General features: G+C 43.0%; 2 protein-coding genes, 1 non-coding gene and 1 pseudogene across 4 annotated transcripts in view; 3 read left to right on the forward strand and 1 right to left on the reverse strand.

The window, feature by feature from the left end:
• The first annotated feature begins 538 nt into the window (after window positions 1–538).
• On the forward strand, window positions 539–7702 carry stx2b (syntaxin 2b). Of its 2 annotated transcripts, XM_027274596.1 has the most exons (11): window positions 539–882; window positions 977–1051; window positions 1151–1250; window positions 1734–1808; window positions 1906–1979; window positions 2209–2317; window positions 4740–4813; window positions 4912–5049; window positions 5324–5434; window positions 6069–6189; window positions 6301–7702. In XM_027274596.1, the coding sequence occupies exons 1-10, from the start codon at window positions 853–855 to the stop codon at window positions 6162–6164; spliced, it is 882 nt and encodes a 293-aa protein (XP_027130397.1). In that variant the 5' UTR covers window positions 539–852; the 3' UTR covers window positions 6165–6189; window positions 6301–7702. The 2 variants fall into 2 exon arrangements, with proteins under 2 accessions (XP_027130397.1, XP_027130401.1); XM_027274600.1 differs by lacking the exon at window positions 6069–6189 and having other exon boundaries at window positions 540–882.
• A 192-nt stretch (window positions 7703–7894) lies between these two features.
• Window positions 7895–7966, reverse strand: trnad-guc (transfer RNA aspartic acid (anticodon GUC)). Its single transcript has one exon. It is a non-coding gene; the product is annotated as a tRNA-Asp (tRNA).
• Window positions 7967–9138: 1172 nt separating this feature from the next.
• Window positions 9139–20645, forward strand: part of LOC104939971 (probable cytosolic iron-sulfur protein assembly protein ciao1-A) — a 13253-nt gene continuing 1746 nt past the window's right edge. Inside the window, exons 1-6 of the mRNA XM_027274591.1 lie at window positions 9139–9544; window positions 10742–10890; window positions 10976–11087; window positions 11162–11250; window positions 11331–11532; window positions 11627–11696. Coding sequence (XP_027130392.1) covers window positions 9406–9544; window positions 10742–10890; window positions 10976–11087; window positions 11162–11250; window positions 11331–11532; window positions 11627–11696 — 761 coding nt within the window. The 5' untranslated portion in view covers window positions 9139–9405. The remainder of the gene's footprint in view (window positions 9545–10741; window positions 10891–10975; window positions 11088–11161; window positions 11251–11330; window positions 11533–11626; window positions 11697–20645) is intronic.
• On the forward strand, window positions 18082–20098 carry LOC113745617 (probable cytosolic iron-sulfur protein assembly protein ciao1-B; annotated as a pseudogene).

A 20645-nucleotide genomic window follows, 5' to 3' on the forward strand; every position in this document is an offset into this window, starting at 1 on the left:
TGATCGTGCTGGCATGACTAGTGTGGAGATATATAAGGGTTAAGTTACAGGACGAACAACATGAAGATGCTTTACACATTTACAACATGGTTCTAACTTTACACGGGAGATCTGCTGAGTTTGATGAATTACATTTCAATAAATCAAACATTAATAAATAAAATAACTTGTCACCTCACTCTGTAAGTCTGCAGTGAGATTTATGGCGCTACTTTTTGTGAAAGTTTGGAGGATCCCCACAGGTGGGGGAGCCACATTCTGTTTCCAAGTGAACAGCGCCACCGTGTGGCCACATGCACAGCCTTCTCCTCACCTATGATTCATTTATAAAGCTTCTCCTGTGACTGCCTGACGGTGTGTTTGCTGTCAAACTGAAACTCATCTGATAAAATCGCAGGTTTTGTGCTCGACGCTTGGTTTTTTTCTCATATTTATTTACTTTGTTTGTCATGATGATCACATTTAATTGGAGGTGGACTACTTTCTCCCCCCCTGAGGCGGAGACAGAGACACACACCGAGGGAGAGGGGGGGAGAAAAGGCGTGTCCCAGGCAGAGAGACGCTGTGGATCTGTGTCGGATCCGGTGCGCTTGGAGAGCAGAGCAGCAACAGAAACCACCTCAGACTTTTATTTTGTAGAGCTTTTATTTTTTAAGTTTGGATCAAACTTTTAAACCTGACACCTTCCTCCTCCTCCTCCTCCTCCTCCTCGCTGTGGATGTAGGCCGGGTGTGTTCCTCAGCGCGCAGTCCGCCGTGGAGGTGGCGCAGAGACGCATGGAGACGCGCAGGATGAGCCGGGTGTTTTATTACTAGAGTTGTATCAGGACAGGAGACGAGCCGAGCTGGTGTGATGAAGGATCGCCTGGCTGAGCTGAGCGCTGTGAGCCTCTCTCCTCTTTGGTTCTCCTGCTTGTCTGACACCTGCACAGGTAAACCGCGCCACTCACGACACTTCTTTTCTCGTGCGTACACAGAGCAGGACACAAGCAGAGGAGGATGTTGCAGTCGCAGTGGACAGAGATGGATTCATGGAGGGCTTCTTCAGGAGGGTGGGTGTCCTCTGCAGCTCACACACACACACAGACACACACACACAGAGTTTGGGTATGGTTGGAGATGCTGATGGTGTGTTACTTTCTGGTTTGTAGGTGGAGGAAGTCCGAGGACTCATTGACAAGATCTCCCACCAGGTTGAAGAGGTGAAGAAGATCCACAGCATGATCCTGTCTGCACCCCACCCAGACGGCAGTGAGTGCAGAGACGTGATGTTTGTGCACTGTTTGACTTTTGAAGCATGCATATGTCACTTCCTGTGCTGCGTTTTCCTCCTCGGCTGTCCGACAGGAAACCTGCGAAGGAAACAGCTCCAGAAAACTCACAACCTCATTGTGCTCCGGGCTCCGACTTCTCCTGTTTTCATCTGTCGTTTGCAGATGTTCGCAGTGTCAATTCAAAGTATTCAAACCATTTAAAGATGAGTGTGAGCTGAAAAGAGCCAGCTCCACAGCTCCCACGGCATCACCGGCGAGTGTGTTTGAATGTGTCCGTGTTTTAAGATCCATGACGTGGAGATGGTCACCAGGGAGAGAGACAAAGGGCTTTGTGTGACCTCAGGGTTGTTGCCAAGTTACAAGATGAAATCAGATTAAATCCAATATTTACAGGAAAGAGAGAGAGTGTGATTAGCTTTGTGTTTTTTCCCTCAGTGTGTTTCTTTGTGTTTGTGTGAAGGAACAAAAGATCAACTCAACGCGCTGACCAGCGATATCAAAGGCAACGCCAACGTGGTGCGGACCAAACTCAAATGTGAGCTTGACCGTCACACGCAGATGTTTACTGACCACGTCAGACACAAGCTGATGTTGTGTGGTGACTGTTTGTCTCTCTGTCTCTGTCTGAAAAGCCATGGAGCACAGCATGCCCAAAGATGATGTCGTGAACAGATCCTCTGTTGACTTCAGGATCCAGAAAACACAGGTCAGGAAACGTCTTCACAAACATCAGCAGGGACGCAGAGGTCGTGTTTTTGTAGAGATGTATTGACTCATTTTGAAAAGTCACAATTAAAAAGTTTTGTTTTGTCATAGTTAGACCCCAAAACAAACCTCAAACCCTTTTAGGCAGTCGAAAGACTATGTGCCGCTTGTAGACTGCCATAAAATGCACTTCTAAAGTCACGTCCTCGTGTTTTCCCACTTGTCCTCAGCACACGGTGCTGTCCAGGAAGTTTGTGGAGGTCATGACACAGTACAACGAGACTCAAGTGTCCTTTCGGGAGAGGAGCAAAGGAAGGATCCAGAGACAGCTGGAGATAAGTAAGTGACAAATAAGAGTCCTGGAAACATGAAAGTAATGATTGTTAATGTAAACTGCAAACGTGAAATACTCCTGTCAGTCTGACGTCCAAGATGTGGAGATAAAAGAGAGACGAATGAAAGCCTGAAGCGGTGTTAGGACAGGATCCAGGAAACAGACCACACCGGTTTCCTCTCTGCTTCTATGGACACCAAGTGTTGATACACAGACAGCAGCAGCAGGACACACAGGAGTTATTTATGTTTCTTTCTTCACGCCAACGTCACAGCTGATCACATCTAAAGACGAGGCGATTAACCAGCAACAAGTTTGTCTGATTTCAGCATCTGAAATCTGAAGATTTGCTGCTTTCTTTCATCTTCGGTGACAGTGAACTGAATATTTTTGGGTCGTAGACAAAACATTTTCACGTTTTATGGCTCGATTAATCGAGAAAATGATGGCCAGGTTACAAAAAAGATAGAATTTATTGATGCCTCATTAGATACAGCACCCCACGATAAACAAGGTGGTAAAAATAGACACTTTTATAATCATAAAACCCTAAAGAGGCTATCAACAGGTTATATAACGCCTAATAAACTAATTAACCAACCGGAATCAAGAGAAATGTGGCGTGTAATGTGTAAAAACACGTGTAAATAAGTTTATATGTGACATAAGTTACTGTTTGTCTTTGCTCCATCATCTTATATGTTTGGCCTCACGGCGACAAACAGATGCGAGAGAAGGCGTGGTGCATCAGGTGCATTGTATTATGCACATATGAGTAACACGAGACAATAGCGAAAGGTAGAAAATAGGACTGTCTTCCCACAGTCCCTGCGGCCGGCATTAATGAGAGGCTCCAGTTCTCCACGCTGCAGACGCTGGAAGAGCCTGATACTGGAGACGGATCGCTGTGTTTGCGTCGCCCTGGAAACGGGCAGAGGGCTCGGCAGGCCCGTGTAACAGTAGTTCACCTGTGTTTGACACGGACACATGAACGCCTCATCGTCCTGGGTGCACACACACACACACACACACACACACACACGCCTGTTGATTCACCATCATCCAGAGGTGAAACTGTGTTTTCCTCGGTGTGTTTCGACTGGAGGTTGTGATGGAGGGGTGTGTGTTTTCGCTGTGTTTGGCTCCGGCTCTCTCTGGGGGAATTGCAAAAGGTGTGTGACATCCAGTAAGCACCTGCCCAGAGAGCCGACTCTCCTGGGAGGGTGTTGCACAACACGAGGCACGGCCTCAGGAAAAGAAAGCTTTCTGTTTATAGAGTTTCGGCCATGAAGGTTCCTTTGTTCCTATTTCTAATCTTAGACCTTTATCCATGAATAAACCGAGAACCACAGCAGGAACTGAAGGACAGCGAAACATGAAATCATCACCAGTAAATGCACCGTGGTCGATATGTTCCGCTGTACTCGAGTATTTGCTCTGATTACATTACTTATGATCAAAAACAAAAACATCAACAAGGTCAACAACACAAGACATAGCAGCCAGCTAATATTACTGACTAGTCCAACAGCTCGTCAGCCTTTTGTTTCACCAAGCTCAGCGTCCTCTTCGCCCTCTTCTCCTCTGCCAGTATGTCCATAGAGGCTGCTGAGCACGGTCACATTGCTAACGCTTGCCCAGCTCCAGTTCTAGCACGACACCGCCACATTGCAAAGCTACAAACACTGCTCTGAGCTCCAAGTCCAGAGAGTAACGTCACAGCTACCTGTGCTAAGTAACATGAGCTAACAGCAGCTACAGTTCCCAGATGTGTACATTACTGTGCGGCGGCTTCTTGATCAGTCACTTGCATGTGTACATTACTGTGCGGCGGCTTCTTGATCAGTCACTTGCTTTTTCTTTTTTTTTTACCTTCGTAGCTTCTTACGTCAACGTCCTCTTCAGTCTCTTCTCCTCTGCCATCATGTCCATAGAGGCGGCTGAGCACGGTCACATTGCTAACGCTTGCCCAGCTCCAGTTCTAGCATGACACCGCCACATTGCAAACTCCAGTGCTACCTGTGTAAATACAAACACTGCGTCACGGCTAACTGTGCTACGTAACATGAGCTAACAGCAGCTACAGTTCGCAGATGTGTACATTACTGTGCGGCAGCTTCTTGATCAGTCACTTGCTTTTTTTTTTTACCTTCGTAGCTTCCTACGTCAGCGTCCTCTTCAGTCTCTTCTCCTCTGACATTATGTCCATAGAAGCTGCTGAGCCTGGTTTCATTGCTAACGCTTGCCCAGCTCCAGTTCTGGCACAACACTGGCTCCATTCCCCTGTAAACCTCCTCTTCTTCTTGGTACAAACAGTAACGGTGCTCTGAGCTCACAGTCTTGGGAGCCCGGCTAACAAACAGAGCTAACAGCAGCTGTTCAGAGAAGGCGTTCTGGATAATCACTGCCTGCTCTTTACTATTTCAGCCGGAAGAGTGATGACCAATGAGGAACTGGAGGACATGTTAGAAAGTGGAAATCCATCAATCTTCACCTCTGATGTAAGTCTTCTCACTCGTTACTGCCCACTACTGGTGGAGGAGGTGCAGTGTGCTGTGGGAACGTGTTTTATTTTGACCTCTTTATCTTTCTCCCTCAGATCATCTCTGATTCGCAGATCACACTTCAGGCCCTGAACGAGATTGAGTCACGACACCAGGACATCATGCGCCTGGAGTCGAGCATCAGGGAGCTCCACGCGATGTTCATGGACATGGCGATGCTGGTAGAAACTCAGGTAACGGCTCAGTCTTGTAGTGTCTACTTTGTCTCACATGTGTAGCAGTATGAAGCTCACATGCACATTAGTCTCCTAAACAACTCGTTTTAAGAAACCTGGATGTACTACCAGGAGTACTTTGATGGAAACCAGGAAACATCTCTTCAAGTTTCGGTGACAAAGCCAAGACACTGAGAATCTGAAAACATGTTCCATGTAAACTTCATATCTACACCAATGCACACTCTGTGTTTCTTTAACAATACTACCAAAACATCTCACTTGTTTACAGGGGGAAATGGTTAACAACATCGAGAAGAACGTCTCCAACGCAGCCGAATACATTTGCAGTGCAAAGGAGGAGACCAAAAAAGCTGTGAGATACCAGAAGAAATCCAGGAGGGTATGTGTTCCTTCCCAGTCATGTCAGTTCAATAACGAAAGAAACACTGCGTAAAAATGTGTAAATATTACATTAAATATCACTGACTGGTCCAGCAGCAGTCAGCCCAGCTCGGCGTCTGTCTTTCAGCCTTTTATTTCACCAAGCTCTCACCAACCACTAAAAGTCAGTCCCACATTTACTCTTGTCTTTTCACCTCTGCCATTACATCCATAGAAGCCGCTGAGCCCGGTTACATTGCCCGCTCGCTCAGCTCCTGTTTTGGCACGACACCAGCTGTCAGCATTGCCCTGTAAACTTCCCCTCCTCTCTAAAACACGCCTGTTGTACAAACTCTGCTCTGAGGTCACAGTGCTGGCAGCCTGGCTAACAAACTGAGCTAACAGCAGCTACAGTTTACTTCACCGTCCATCAGGAAACTCTGTAAATCACAGAGAGTTGAAACCAGGAAACATTTTATACATAAAATATGATCCAGTGTCACCAAAATCAGTGAAATAGTTGGCGGCCCCAGTGTGAAAATATGATCAAGTCAGTGTAGCATCAACAGGATTTCAGATCTGTTAGTTTACGGCACAAAATGTTGCTTTAAATCTACCGTAACATCTTCTTCTTCTTCCTCTTCACCTGGCAGAAATACATTATCATTGCCTTTGCTCTGCTGATCCTGCTTGCTGTCATTGCACTAATTGTTGGCCTGTCTGTTGGACTAACCAAACCACCTGTGTGAGATCTACCCTGATCACTGCTCTGAGGTAACACTTCCATCATTAAACATTCATCCGCCCATTCATTCATCTATTCATGCAGCCGTTGGATGATTTAAATGATTCGCAATGACTCTTTCCCTCTCTTGTTTTTGACAGAAACTTCTCTGCATTGCCACGTGCGTGGCTGCAGTCTCCCTCCTTTTACTCATCATAATAGTCGGAGTCTTTGAGTGATGGGTTTTCGTGGTTCCCAACCTCGCGGACGTCAGCTGTAGTCGGCTCCTGTAGTGGTGGAAACTCACTCAGAACAGCTTCATAACAAGTCATTCACTATCCAGCAGCATTACGGAGAGGATCTGTCGCCTACAGTGAACATAAAACTGTGTGATCCACTTTGCACCAGTAACGTCCGACCTCATGATAACTGAACTGTACAGCTAGAATATGTTGTGATGTAACGAACGCTGACAGCACATCAGATTGTTGGTATACGTTCTGTATTGCTGCCATTCTGTCATGTCGGTTTAATGACCTTAAAGGAATGCTTCGACATTTTGGGGAAATTAGCTTTATTAGCCTTCCTGCCGAGCCTGAGATGAGAAGATTGACACCACTCTCATGTCTGTACGGTGAATATGAAGCTATCACCAGCAGCCACATAGCTTAGAAAAAAATATATAATAAAATAATAATAATAAAATATAAAGACTAAAGCATAAAGACTGGAAACGAAAGGGAAACGGCTAGCCTGGCTCTGTCCACAGGTAACAGAAATGACACGTTAAAGTGAACAACATGTATGTTTGTGTACAGATTAAACAGACGAGATGTAATGTGGCTGATGTCGTTACCTTTGCATAGACACAAGGCTAGCTGTTTCCCTTCGTTTACAGTCATTGTGCTAAGCTAAGCTAATGGGACGCTGCCATATTCCGTGTAAAGGTGCGACAGTGGCGTCTTCTCTTCGAACTCTTCGAGGAAAGTGAATAATTTGAAACATTTTTCCCAAAATGTCAAACTATTGCTTTAAATATTCAAAATATATCGTGACGATTGTAATTCTCTTTATGAATCTGATTGTATAATTCGTGTTTACATGTTCAAGTGTATGCCCCATCTGTTCTTGTCCTTTTGTATATTTACTGTAATTCATGTGAATTGAATGTAAAACTTCTACGCCTCAGGAGTCCTTTAGAAATCTAAAAAACACTGTAAACATTTTTAGTTAACTGTGTCTCAATCAGAAGAAATATTTTCAGATCAATCGCTTCATTTGTTTAATTTGAAATCTTATAAAAGTGCCTTCTCGAGATTGAATATAATATAAAAACCTGTAACTTATTGAACTGTATTTATCATGATCACAGTGTGTGTGATGACTGAAATATTCGCTGTGAAAAAAGTCACGTAGGGCTCTTGGATGAAGTTATTTCAGGAGCACACATTTTCATTTTGATATTGATGATTGATCATTTTTATTTGTAAGTTATGTCTTGTGTTTTATATTGAGACAGGATCATTAAGTCATGTAATTAAAAATAAATAAAGAGTAAAAAAAAGCCTTTGCAGAATGTTTTGTTTATTTACTTTCTCTGTTGTTGTCGCACAAAAAGAACTTCAAAATCTACATTTTGTGTATGCAAACCTTTAAAAACATTTTATTTATATATTATAATATAATATTTATACTGTATTGTCTTTGTTATATGTCTTTAAGGGTCAAAACAAACGAACAGAAAAAAAAAACATCCTCCCCGTCGGGGAATCGAACCCCGGTCTTCCGCGTGACAGGCGGAGATACTGTCCACTATACTAACGAGGAATGCTGTAACACAGGTAAGTCATCACGTGACTAAATCTATTCAATCACATGAGTTCAACACCTTTTAATTAATGTTTTTGTTTTTAATGTATCATAAATGAATAAATCTATTAATTGCTATTAGTTGCTTTAGTTCAAGTGGCCGTTCAAGGAACTGCATTTGGCTTACAACAACAACAACAACATATTACTATTTTTTTTATTATTATTATATCTAAAATATATAATTAATAATATTTATAATTTAATATATAGTCGTCTTAGTTGTGATAAATTAATTTTATTAACTGTTTTTAACCGTCTTCACGGAAAAAAGCCCCCATAATGCATTGTAGTGATGGGAAGTTCGGTTCTTTTTAGGGAGTCAGATCATTTGACTCGGCTCGCCAAGAAGAGTCGGCTCTTCATGTTACCACGTATACCTTTCATAATTTAGCAAAATTTAGCGCTGTTTTGACTTATGATTTATATATATATATATATATATATATATATATATATATATATATAAAAAACAACCAAATGGCACCCGCCACTTTTACTGACTCTAAAAACTTGCAATACTTGCAAAACGAATTTGCACTGTGTACAGCCAACTGTTATATACAGTCGCCCCTCGCTATAACGCGGTTCACTTTTCGCGAACTCGCTGTTTCGCGGATTTTTTTTGTGTAATTTTGCATGCTTTTTTTTACACTTTACGCTTTTTTATGAACGCGCATTCGCACGTGTTCTGCGTCCTAAATTGGCTAAGGGAGTACTGTACAAAATGCATGTAAAAAGGTGTATAAAAGTGTGTGGTTAGGGGTTTTACGGCCTTAAAACATGTATAATAATTGTAAAACTCACTTCGCGGATTTCAGAACGTATCCCCCACGATAAACGAGTGACCACTGTATTTCAATTTTGATATACCTCACTGTGTATACTGTAAATTCTGTCCATACTGCCATATAGCCATACATATACTTATATTTATACTGATAATTCTGTGCCATATTGCCACACGGATGTCTTTTAGCTTGTATATATTTTTAGATTTGTATATTTTTACATCTTTTACTACAGTGCTGTTTGCACTGGTATAAGAGGGAAACGAAACACTCTGTATGTTCTGTACATATAGCAGCATTGACAATAAAGGAACCGACTCTTTGAACCGACTCGTTCACGGACGACACATCACTAGAATGAACCCAAATGGCGACACTTCCGGCATGGTTGTGTTTGTGAACTTACTTTTTGTGTTTTTGTTGCAGACACGTTAAATTAAATAAATAAATTAATTAAATTAATTAAATCAAAACAAAGTTTTTTCTTTGATCCTCCGCGCGGGTTGTTACGGTGCCTCGTGCTGCTCGTTAACGGATTCAGCTCGCGCCAGATTAACGGGAGACGGTGACCGGCGGAGACAGAAACGTTTCAAGCTCGGCTCGGACATGACGGACGGGTTGACTCTGGTCCAGAGACTCAGCGCACACCCGGACTCCCGGTGCTGGTTCGTCAGCTGGAGCCCGTCCGGGACGCTGCTGGCCTCGTGCGGCGGAGACAAGGCCATCCGGATATGGGGACGAGAAGGTGAGCAAAACGAGCACACCGCGACGTTTATAACGCGTTAAATAACGTTATTATATTATTATTATTATTATTATTATTATTATTATTATTATTATTACATCATAATACAACTGCTCATTACAGCTCATAGACAGCGACTGCACCGGGTTTAACAACAATAATAATAATAATAATAATAATAATATATTATATCATGTCAGAGATATCTTGAAAGTCTTAGATTAAATATTAATAAATAGAAAAGTCTGTTTTTGTCTAATCAACGAGGAGCTGCGTCACATTGACTGAGACCTCCAAGGTCGCGGGTTCGATCCCCGCTCGGGGCAACTGTTAGTTGTTTGTTTGTTTAGTCTACTACTAATATATAAATACTACTGTAACAGTAAAATACATAACACAACAACATCTGTTATCCCAAACTTCTTTTAAAGAGGGCCACATTTGACCGGGGGCCAATAATAACTTACAGGGCCACAGCCAGGAACTTTGGGCCCCATGATAAGCAAATAAAATTGGGGCCCCCCTGTCAGTCGTGGGCCCTTGGAATTATCCTAATCCCCCCTATACGGCGCCCCTGATAACTTCTATAACACTGGGGAACAATTGACATGTGAAAAGTTGCATTTGGTATCCCCGAAAAAGATCACTGCACAGACTGTTACTTTTGTTTATTGAAAACAAGCACATATCTGTTATGTACAGTATTTTTCATATTTTTTAACAAGCACATATCTGTTATGTACAGTATTTTTCATATTTTTTAAGAATACAGGGATCCTATGGTTCAAAAACTCGACGTGATGGAGAAAAACTGAGATCAGTTTTGGATTCTGCACCCAGAGATTAGTTAAAACCAGCTGTCAGACCTAACTCAACAAAAACTGTATTCCGCAGTGTAATCAATATAAAAGTTTTTTAAATGGCAGTGTCACCAAATGTAACAACTGAAGTCAGATAACACAGAATAAATTGTATGGAACACATTCAAATCTGAACCTCATGTTCATTTTAATCATGACTTATTATGAGTAATGCAAAGTCTGTTAACGTTTAAGTTTAAATGCAAAGTCTGTTAACGTTTAAGTTTAAAACGTGTCACAGCTGGAGGAAGCCTTTCTCTTCATGTCATTTATTCAGCACACGTTGGATTGCTGCTACAGATAAATGGTATGATTGTACGTTCTCCTCTCTTCTCAGGTGACTCTTGGATCTGTAAGAGCGTCCTCGAGGACGGGCACCAGCGCACCGTGAGGAAGGTGGCGTGGTCTCCGTGTGGGAACTATCTCGCCTCGGCCAGCTTCGATGCGACCACGTGCATCTGGAAAAAGAAGAACGATGATTTTGAGGTCAGACGAGATGTTTGATGATCTCCACTTTGCTGAGCCGTTCATGTAGGTTTTATACTCAGGAGGTTTTCCACGTGTCTTCCAGAGTTTGACTGTGTTGGAGGGACATGAGAACGAGGTGAAGTGTGTGGCGTGGGCTCCTTCAGGGAATCTGCTGGCCACGTGTAGCCGAGACAAGAGCGTCTGGGTGTGGGAAGGTTTGTGTTGAACTCCCACAGATCATGGCAGTAGTCCTCTCTGTGTGTCTATAAACAAACTTTCTCCTCCACAGTGGACGAAGAAGAAGAGTACGAGTGCGTCACCGTCGTGAACTCTCACACACAAGACGTCAAGCATGTTATCTGGCATCCGACCAAGGAGGTAGATCACACTCTCTCTGCTCTGTGAATGATTCTGCTGCCTCCGTTATCTCACCGCGTGTTCGCCGTGTTTTCACACAGATGCTGGCTTCAGCCAGCTACGACAACAACATCTGTATTTACAGAGAGGAGGACGACGACTGGGAGTGTCGGGCCACCCTGAAAGGACACACGTCCACGGTGTGGGGTCTGTGTTTTGACGCTTCAGGACAGAGGATGGCGTCCTGCAGCGACGACCGCACCGTGAAGATTTGGAAGGAGTATCCGGCTGAAAGTGGACAGGGTGAGCTGCTGACCAAACCTAAACCTAACGCACGTTTTGCATAAATAAAATAAAAAAAGAGCTGATGGATGTTTCTGCTCTGCTTGTTGAACAGACGACTTGTCGTGGAAGTGTGTCTGCACTCTGTCTGGGTACCACGGAAGGACGGTGTACGACGTCGCCTGGTAAGACTCATCTTTCAGGTCTTGTACAGGTATGATGGACGCTCAGTCGACCCTCAGTCGATGCATCTGCGGTTGCCGTAGTTACAACAGCTGCTGAAACACAACGAGAATACATGGCTGTCACACAGGACCCCGACTGTAGGTCGTTATGATCACCTGTGAATCGTTAAGGTCACCTGTGGGTCGTTGAGGTCACCTGTGGGTCGTTGAGGTCACCTGTGGGTCGTTAGCCGAGCAGTCGGAGGACATCAGAGGGAAAAGCAGCAAATATATTGTGTATAAAAACTGATCCAACTTGAATAAAGTTCTGAAGTTGGGTTTTTGTTCAGTGATCAGTGAGGCCCGGACACAGATGAACAACCAAAACACATAGCACCAGTAATATTACTGATCGGATCCAACAGCTCGTCCAGCCTTTTATTTCACAAGCTCAGCATCCTCTTCGCCCTCTTCTCCTCTGCCTCTATGTCCATAGAGGCTGCTGAGCATGGTCACATTGCTAACGCTTGCCCAGCTCCATTCTAGCACGCCACCGCCACATTGCAAAGCTACCAAACACTGCTCTGAGCTCCAAGTCCTGAGAGTGACGTCAGGCTACCTGTGCTAAGTAACATGAGCTAACAGCAGCTACGTTCCCAGATGTGTACATTACTGTGCGGCGGCTTCTTGATCAGTCACTTGCTTTTTTTTTTTTTTTTTTTACCTTCGTAGCTTCCTCACGTCAGCATCCTCCTTAGCTCCAGTTCTAGCACGACACCGCCACATTGCAAACTCCACAGTGCTACCTGTGTCACATCAAACACTGCGTCACGGCTAACTGTGCTAAGTAACATGGCTAACAGCAGCTACAGTTCGCCGATGTGTACTTACTGTGCGGCGGCTTCTTGATCAGTCACTTTTGCTTTTTTTTTTACCTTCGTAGCTTCTACGTCAGCATCCTCTTCGCCCTCTTCTCCTCTGCCATTATGTCCATAGAGGCTGCTGAGCATGGTCACATTGCTAACGCTTGCCCAGCTCCAGTTCTAGCACGACACCGCCACATTGCAAACTCCAGTGCTACCTGTGTAAATACAAACACTGCGTCACGGCTAACTGTGCTAAGTAACATGAGCTAACAGCAGCTACAGTTCGCAGATGTGTACATTACTGTGCGGCGGCTTCTTGTCAGTCCTGCTTTTTTTTTTTTTTTTTACCTTCGTAGCTTCCTACGTCAGCGTCCTCTTCACTCTCTTCTCCTCTGCCATTATGTCCATAGACGGCTGCTGAGCTGGTCCATTGCTAACGCTTGCCCAGCTCCAGTTCTAGCACGACACCGCCACATTGCAAACTCCAGTGCTACCTGTGTAAATACAACACTGCTCACGGCTAACTGTGCTACGTAACATGAGCTAAGCAGCAGCTACGTTTCGCAGATGTGTACATTACTGTGGGCGCTTCTTTTCAGTCACTGCTTTTTTTTTTTACCTTCGTAGCTTCCTACGTCAGCTCTCTTCGCCCTCTTCTCCTCTGCCATTATGTCCATAGAAGCTGCTGAGCCTTGTTTCATTGCTAACGCGTGTCCAGCTCCAGTTCTGGCACAACACTGGCTCCATTCCCCTGTAAACCTCCTCTTCTTCTTGTACAACACGTAACACTCCCCCAGTGCTCTGAGTTCATAGTCCTGGGAGCCCGGCTAACAAACAGAGCTAACAGCAGCTGTGAGAAGGCGTTCTGGATATCACTGCCTGCTCTTTACTATTTCAGCCGGAAGAGTGATGACCAATGAAGAAACTGGGGACATGTTAGAAGTGGAAATCCATCAATCTTCACCTCTGATGTAAGTCTTCTCACTCGTTACTGCCCACTACTGGTGGAGGAGGTGCCGTGTGCTGTGGGAACGTGTTTTATTTTGACCTCTTTATCTTTCTCCCTCAGATCATCTCGATTCGCAGATCACACTTCAGGCCCTGAACGAGATTGAGTCACGACACCAGGACATCATGCGCCTGGAGTCGAGCATCAGGGAGCTCCACGCGATGTTCATGGACATGGCGATGCTGGTAGAAACTCAGGTAACGGCTCAGTCTTGTAGTGTCTACTCTGTGATGGTTTCTAACACCTCACATGTGTAGCAGTATGAAGCTCACATGCAGATTAGTCTCCTAAACAACTCGTTTTAAGAACCTGGATTACTACCAGGAGTACTTTGATGGAAAACCAGGAAACATCTCTTCAAGTTTCGGTGACAATCAAGACACTGAGAATCTGAAACATGTTCCATGTAAACTTCATCTCTACACCAATGCACACTCTGTGTTTCTTTACCAATACTACCAAAACATCTCTCGTTTACAGGGGGAAATGGTTAACAACATCGAGAAGAACGTCTCCAACGCAGCCGAATACATTTGCAGTGCAAAGGAGGAGACCAAAAAAAGCCGTGAGATACCAGAAGAAATCCAGGAGGGTTGTGTTCCTTCCAGTCATGTCAGTTATACAAGATCAGTTCAATAATGAAAGAAAAACATATTACATTAAATATCACTGACTAGTCCAGCAGCAGTCAGCCCAGCTCGGCGTCTGTCTTTCAGCTTTTTTTCACCAAGCTCTCACCAACCACTAAAAGTCAGTCCCACATTTACTCTTGTCTTTTTCACCTCTGCCATTACGTCCATAGAAGCCGCTGAGCCCGGTTACATTGCCCTCTCAGCTCCTGTTTCTGGCACGACACCCAGCTGCTACGCTCCTCTGCAGCCTGGCTCAACCAAACCTGAGCTAACAGCAGCTATCAGTTTACTTCACTGTCCATAGGAAACTCTGTAAATCACAGAGAGTTGGACCAGGAAACATTTTATACATAAAATATGATCCAGTTTCACCAAATCAGTGAAATAGTTGGCGGGCCAGTGTGAAATATGATCAAGTCAGTGTAGCATCACAGGATTTCAGATCTGTTAGTTTACGGCACAAATGTTGCTTTAAACTACGTAACTCTTCTTCTTCTTCTCTTCACCTGGCAGAAATACCATTTCATTGCCTTTGCTCTGCTGATCCTGCTTGCTGTCATTGCACTAATTGTTGGCCTGTCTGGTGGACTAACCAACACCCTGTGTGAGATCTACCCTGATCACTGCTCTGAGGTAACACTTCCATCATTAAACATTCATCCGCCCATTCATTCATCTATTCATGCAGCCGTTGGATGATTTAATGATTCGCAATGACTCTTTCCCTCTCTTGTTTTTGACAGAAACTTCTCTGCATTGCCACGTGCGTGGCTGCAGTCTCCCTCCTTTTACTCATCATAATAGTCGGAGTCTTTGAGTGATGGGTTTTCGTGGTTCCAACCTCGCGGACGTCAGCTGTAGTCGGCTCCTGTGTGGTGGAAACTCACTCAGAACAGCTTCATAACAAGTCATTCACTATCCAGCCGCCTTACGGAGAGGATCTGTCGCCTACAGTGAACAAAAACTTGTGATCCACTTTGCACCAGACGTCCGACCTCATGATAACTGAACTGTACAGCTAGATATGTTGTGATGTAACGAACGCTGACAGCAAATCAGATTGTTGGTGTACGTTCTGTTTGCTGCCATTTTGTCATGTCGGTTTAATGACCTTAAAGGAATGCTTCGACCTTTTGGGGAAATTAGCTTTATTAGCCTTCCTGCCAGCCTTAATGAGAAGATTGACACACTCTCATGTCTGTACGGTGAATATGAAGCTATCACCAGCAGCCACATAGCTTAGAAAAAATATTAATAAAATAATAATATAAAATATAAAGACTAAAGCATAAAGACTGGAAACGAAGGGAAACGGCTAGCCTGGCTCTGTCCACAGGTAACAGAATGACAGTTAAAGTGAACAACATGTATGTTTGTGCACAGATTAAACAGACGAGTGTAATGTGGCTGATGTCGTTACCTTGCATAGACACAAGGCTGCTGTTTCCCTTCGTTTACAGTCATTGTGCTAAGCTAAGCTAATGGGACGCTGCCATATTCCGTGTAAAGGTACGACAGTGGCGTCTTCTCTTCGAACTCTTCGAGGAAAGTGAATAATTTGAAACATTTTTTCCCAAAATGTCAACATATTGCTTTAATATCAAAATATATTGTGCGATTGTAATTCTCTTTTGAATCTGATTGTATAATTCGTGTTACATGTTCAAGTGTATGCCCCATCTGTTCTTGTCCTTTTGTATATTTACTGTAATTCATGTGAATTGAATGTAAACTTCTACGCCTCAGGAGTCCTTTAGAAAAAAAAACACTGTAACATTTTTAGTTAACTGTGTCTCAATCAGAAGAAATATTTTCAGGTCAATCGCTTCATTTATAATTTGAAATCTTATAAAAGTGCCTTCTCGAGATTTAATATAATATAAAAACCTGTAACTTATTGAACTGTATTTATCATGATCACAGTGTGTGTGATGACTGAAATTTCGCTGTGAAAAAAGTCACGTAGGGCTCTTGGATGAAAATATTCAGGAGCACACACATTTTCATTTTGATATTGATGATTGATCATTTTTATTTGTAAGTTAATCTTGTATTTTATTGAGACAGATCATTAAGTCATGTAATTAAAAAAATAAAGAGTAAAAAAAGCCTTTGCAGAATGTTTTGTTTATTTACTTTCTCTGTTGTTGTTGACAAAAAGAATTCAAAATCTACATTTTTGTATGCAAACTTTTAAAAACATTTTTTTATATATTATAATATAATATTATACTGTATTGTCTTTGTTATATGTCTCTAAGGGTCAAAACAAACGAACAGAAAAAAAAAACATTCTCCCCGTCGGGGAATCGAACCCGGTCTTCCGCGTGAACAGGAGATACTGTCCACTATACTAACGAGGAATGCTGTAACACAGGTAAGACATCACGTGACTAAATCTATTCAATCACAGAGTTCAACACCTTTTATTATGTTTTTGTTTTTTTTATTATAAAATTAATAAATCTATTAATTGCTATTAGTTGCTTTAGTTCAAGAGGCCGTTCAAGGAACCATTTGGCTTACAACAACAACAACAACAACATTTACTATTTTTTTTTATTTATTATATCTAAAATATTAATTAATATAATTATAATTTAATATATAGTCGTCTTAGTTGTGATAAATTAATTTTATTAACCTTTTTTAACCGTCTTCACGGAAAAAAAAGCCCCCATAATGCATTGTAGTGATGGGAAGTTCGGTTCTTTTTAGGGAGTCAGATCATTTGACTCGGCTCGCCAAGAGAGCCGGCTCTTCATTACCACGTTACCTTTCATAATTCAGCTAAATTTAGCGCTGTTTTGACTTATGATTTGTTGTATATATATATATATATATATTATATATATATTATATATATATATAATATATATATAAAAAACAACCAAATGGCACCCGCCACTTTACTGACTCTAAAAACTTGCCATATTTGCAAAACGAATTTGCACTGTGTACAGCCAACTGTTATATACAGTCGTCCCTCGCTATTTTCGCGCAGACTCTGTTTTGCTGATTTTTTTTGTTTAATTTTGCATGCTTTTTTTTTACAGCGTTGTACAGTATGAACGCGCATTGTGTTCTGCGTCCTATTAACTAGGGAGTGTAGTACTGTACAAAATGCATGTAAAAAGGTGTATAAAAGTGTGTGGTTAGGGGTTTTACGGCCTTAAACATGTATAATAATTGTAAAACTTACTTCGCGGATTCGTTTATTGCGGTTATTTTTAGAACGTATCCCCGCGATAAACGAGGGACCACTGTGTGTGTGGTGTGTATAATATATATATTATATATATATAATATATATATTTATAACATACATACTGACTCTAAAACTTGCATACTTGCAAACCGAATTGCACTGTGTACAGCAACTGTTACATATTTCATTTTTGATAGACCTCACTGTTATGTATACTGTAAATTCTGTCCATACTGCCATATAGCCATACATATACTTATATTATACTTATAATTCTGTGCCATATTGCCACCAGATGTCTTTTAGCTTGATATATTTTTAGTTTGTATATTTTATATATTTTTTTTCTTTTACTACAGTGCTGTTTGCACTGGGTAAGAGGGAAACGAACACTCTGTATGTTCTGTACATATAGCAGCATGACAATAAATGATGAAGCGTGAACCGACTCTTTGAACCGATTGACCGCTTGAACGCTCTTTGAACCGGCTCGTTCACGGACGACACCTCACTAGAATGAACCCAAATGGCGGCACTTCCGGCATGGTTGTGTTTGTGAACTTACTTTTTGTGTTTTTGTTGCAGACACGTTAAATTAATTAATTAATAATTAAATTCATTCAATAAAAGTTCCGGTGGTGTCTTTGATCCTCCGCGCGGGTTGTTACGGTGCCTCGTTGCGTCGTAACGGATTCAGCTCGCGCCAGATTAACGGGAGACAGAAACGTTTCAAGCTCGGCTCGGACATGACGGACGGGTTGACTCTGGTCCAGAGACTCAGCGCACACCCGGACTCCGGTGCTGGTTCGTCAGCTGGAGCCCGTCCGGGACGCTGCTGGCCTCGTGCGGCGGAGACAAGGCCATCCGGATATGGGGACGAGAAGGTGAGCAAAACGAGCACACCGCGACGTTTATAACGCGTTAAATAACGTTATTATATTATTATTATTTATTATTATTTATTATTATTGTTATTATTATATCATAATACACTGCTCATTACAGCTCATAGACAGTGACTGCATCGGGTTAATAATATAATAATAATATATATTATATCATGTCAGAGATATTCTGGAAGTCTTAGATTAAATATTAATAAATGAAAAGTCTGTTTTTGTCTAATCAACGAGGAGCTGCGTCACATTGACTGAACCTCCAAGGTCGCGGGTTCGATCCCCGCTCGGGGCAACAGTTGTTGTTGTTTGTTTAGTCTACTACTAATATATAAATACCACTGTAACAGTAAAATCATAACAACACCATCTGTTATCCCCACTTCTTTTAAAGAGGGAGCATTTGAAATGTAAAGATGCCCGGGGACAATAATAACTTACAGGGCCACAGCCAGAATTTTGGCCCCCATGATAAAAAAACTAATTGGGGCCCCCCTTTTTGGGGCCCTGTCAGTCGTGGGGCCTAATTTTTCCCCCCTAAACGGCCCCCTATAATTTATAAACTAACAATTGACATGTAAAGTTGCATTTGTGTCCCCCAAAAAGATCATTGGACTGTTACTTTAGTGAAACAAAGCACATGTCTGTTAAGTTATAATATTTTTCAATTTTTTAAGAAACAGGGATCCTATAGTTCAAAAACTCGACGTGATGAGAAAAAACTGAGATCAGTTTTGGATTCTGCACCCAGAGTAGTTAAAACCAGCTGTCAGACCTAACTCAACAAAAACTGTTCCCCAGTGTGATCAATATAAAAGTTTTTTAAATGGCAGTGTCACCAAATTAACACTGAATTTAGATAACAGAATAAATTGTATGGAACACGTTCAAATCTGAACCTCATGTTCATTTTAATCATGCAAGTCTGTTAACGTTTAAGTTTAAAACGTGTCACAGCTGGAGGAAGCCTTTCACATTTTGAGCTTGTCTTCGTGTCTTTATTCAGCACATGCTGCTATCTGTACAGATAATGGTATGATTGTACGTTCTCCTCTCTTCTCAGGCGACTCTTGGATCTTTAAGAGCGTCCTCGAGGACGGGCACCAGCGCACCGTGAGGAAGGTGGCGTGGTCTCCGTGGTGGAACTATCTCGCCTCGGCCAGCTTCGATGCGACCACGTGCATCTGGAAAAAGAAGAACGATGATTTTGAGGTCAGACGAGATGTTTGTGATCTCCACTTTGCTGACCGTTCATGTAGGTTTATACTCAGGAAGTTTTCCACGTGTCTTCCAGAGTTTGACTGTGTTGAGGGGACATGAGAACGAGGTGAAGTGTGTGGCGTGGGCTCCTTCAGGGAATCTGCTGGCCACGTGTAGCCGAGACAAGAGCGTCTGGGTGTGGGAAGGTTTGTGTTGAACTCCCTCAGATCATGGCAGCAGTCCTCTCTGTGTCTATAAACAAACTTTCTCCTCCACAGTGGACGAAGAAGAAGAGTACGAGTGCGTCACCGTCGTGAACTCTCACACACAAGACGTCAAGCATGTTATCTGGCATCCGACCAAGGAGGTAGATCACACTCTCTCTGCTCTGTGAATGATTCTGCTGCCTCCGTTATCTCACCGCGTGTTCGCCGTGTTTTCACACAGATGCTGGCTTCGGCAAGCTACGACAACAACATCTGTATTTACAGAGAGGAGGACGACGACTGGGAGTGTCGGGCCACCCTGAAAGGACACACGTCCACGGTGTGGGGTTTGTTTTTGACGCTTCAGGACAGAGGATGGCGTCCTGCAGCGACGACCGCACCGTGAAGATTTGGAGGAGTATCGGCTGAAAGTGGACAGGGTGAGCTGCTGACCAAACCTAAACTAACGCACGTTTTGCATTAAAAAAAAAAGGCTGATGGATGTTTGTGCTCTGCTTGTTCAAGACGCTTGTCGTGGAAGTGTGTCTGCACTCTGTCTGGTACCACGGACGAACGGTGTACGACTGTCGCCTGGTAAGACTCATTTTCAGGTATTGTACAGGTATGACGGACGCTCAGTCGACCCTCAGTCGATGCATCTGCGGTTGCCGTAGTTACACAGCTGCTGAAACACACGAGAATCATGGCTGTCACACAGGACCCCGACTGTAGGTCGTTATGGTCACCTGTGAATCGTTATGGTCACCTGTGGGTCGTTGAGGACACCTGTGGGTCGTTGAGGACACTGTGAATCGTTGAGGTCACCTGTGGGTCGTTGAGGACACCTGTGATCGTTGAGGTCACCTGTGGGTCGTTGTGAGGTCACCTGTGAATCGTTAAGGTCACCTCGTAGCACCAATCGTTATAGGTCACCTGTGAATCGTTAAGGTTCA

Source organism: Larimichthys crocea, chromosome III, assembly GCF_000972845.2.
Source record: "Larimichthys crocea isolate SSNF chromosome III, L_crocea_2.0, whole genome shotgun sequence".
NCBI lineage: Eukaryota > Metazoa > Chordata > Actinopteri > Sciaenidae > Larimichthys > Larimichthys crocea.

Excerpts from the sequence above, each read along its gene's own strand:
- stx2b (XM_027274596.1), top strand. The coding sequence starts at position 853 with ATGAAGGATCGCCTGGCTGAGCTGAGCGCT. Across the intron at positions 1,980-2,208 it reads TCAGGATCCAGAAAACACAG|CACACGGTGCTGTCCAGGAA; the intron begins GTCAGGAAACGT and ends ACTTGTCCTCAG. Across the intron at positions 4,814-4,911 it reads CATCAATCTTCACCTCTGAT|ATCATCTCTGATTCGCAGAT; the intron begins GTAAGTCTTCTC and ends TTTCTCCCTCAG.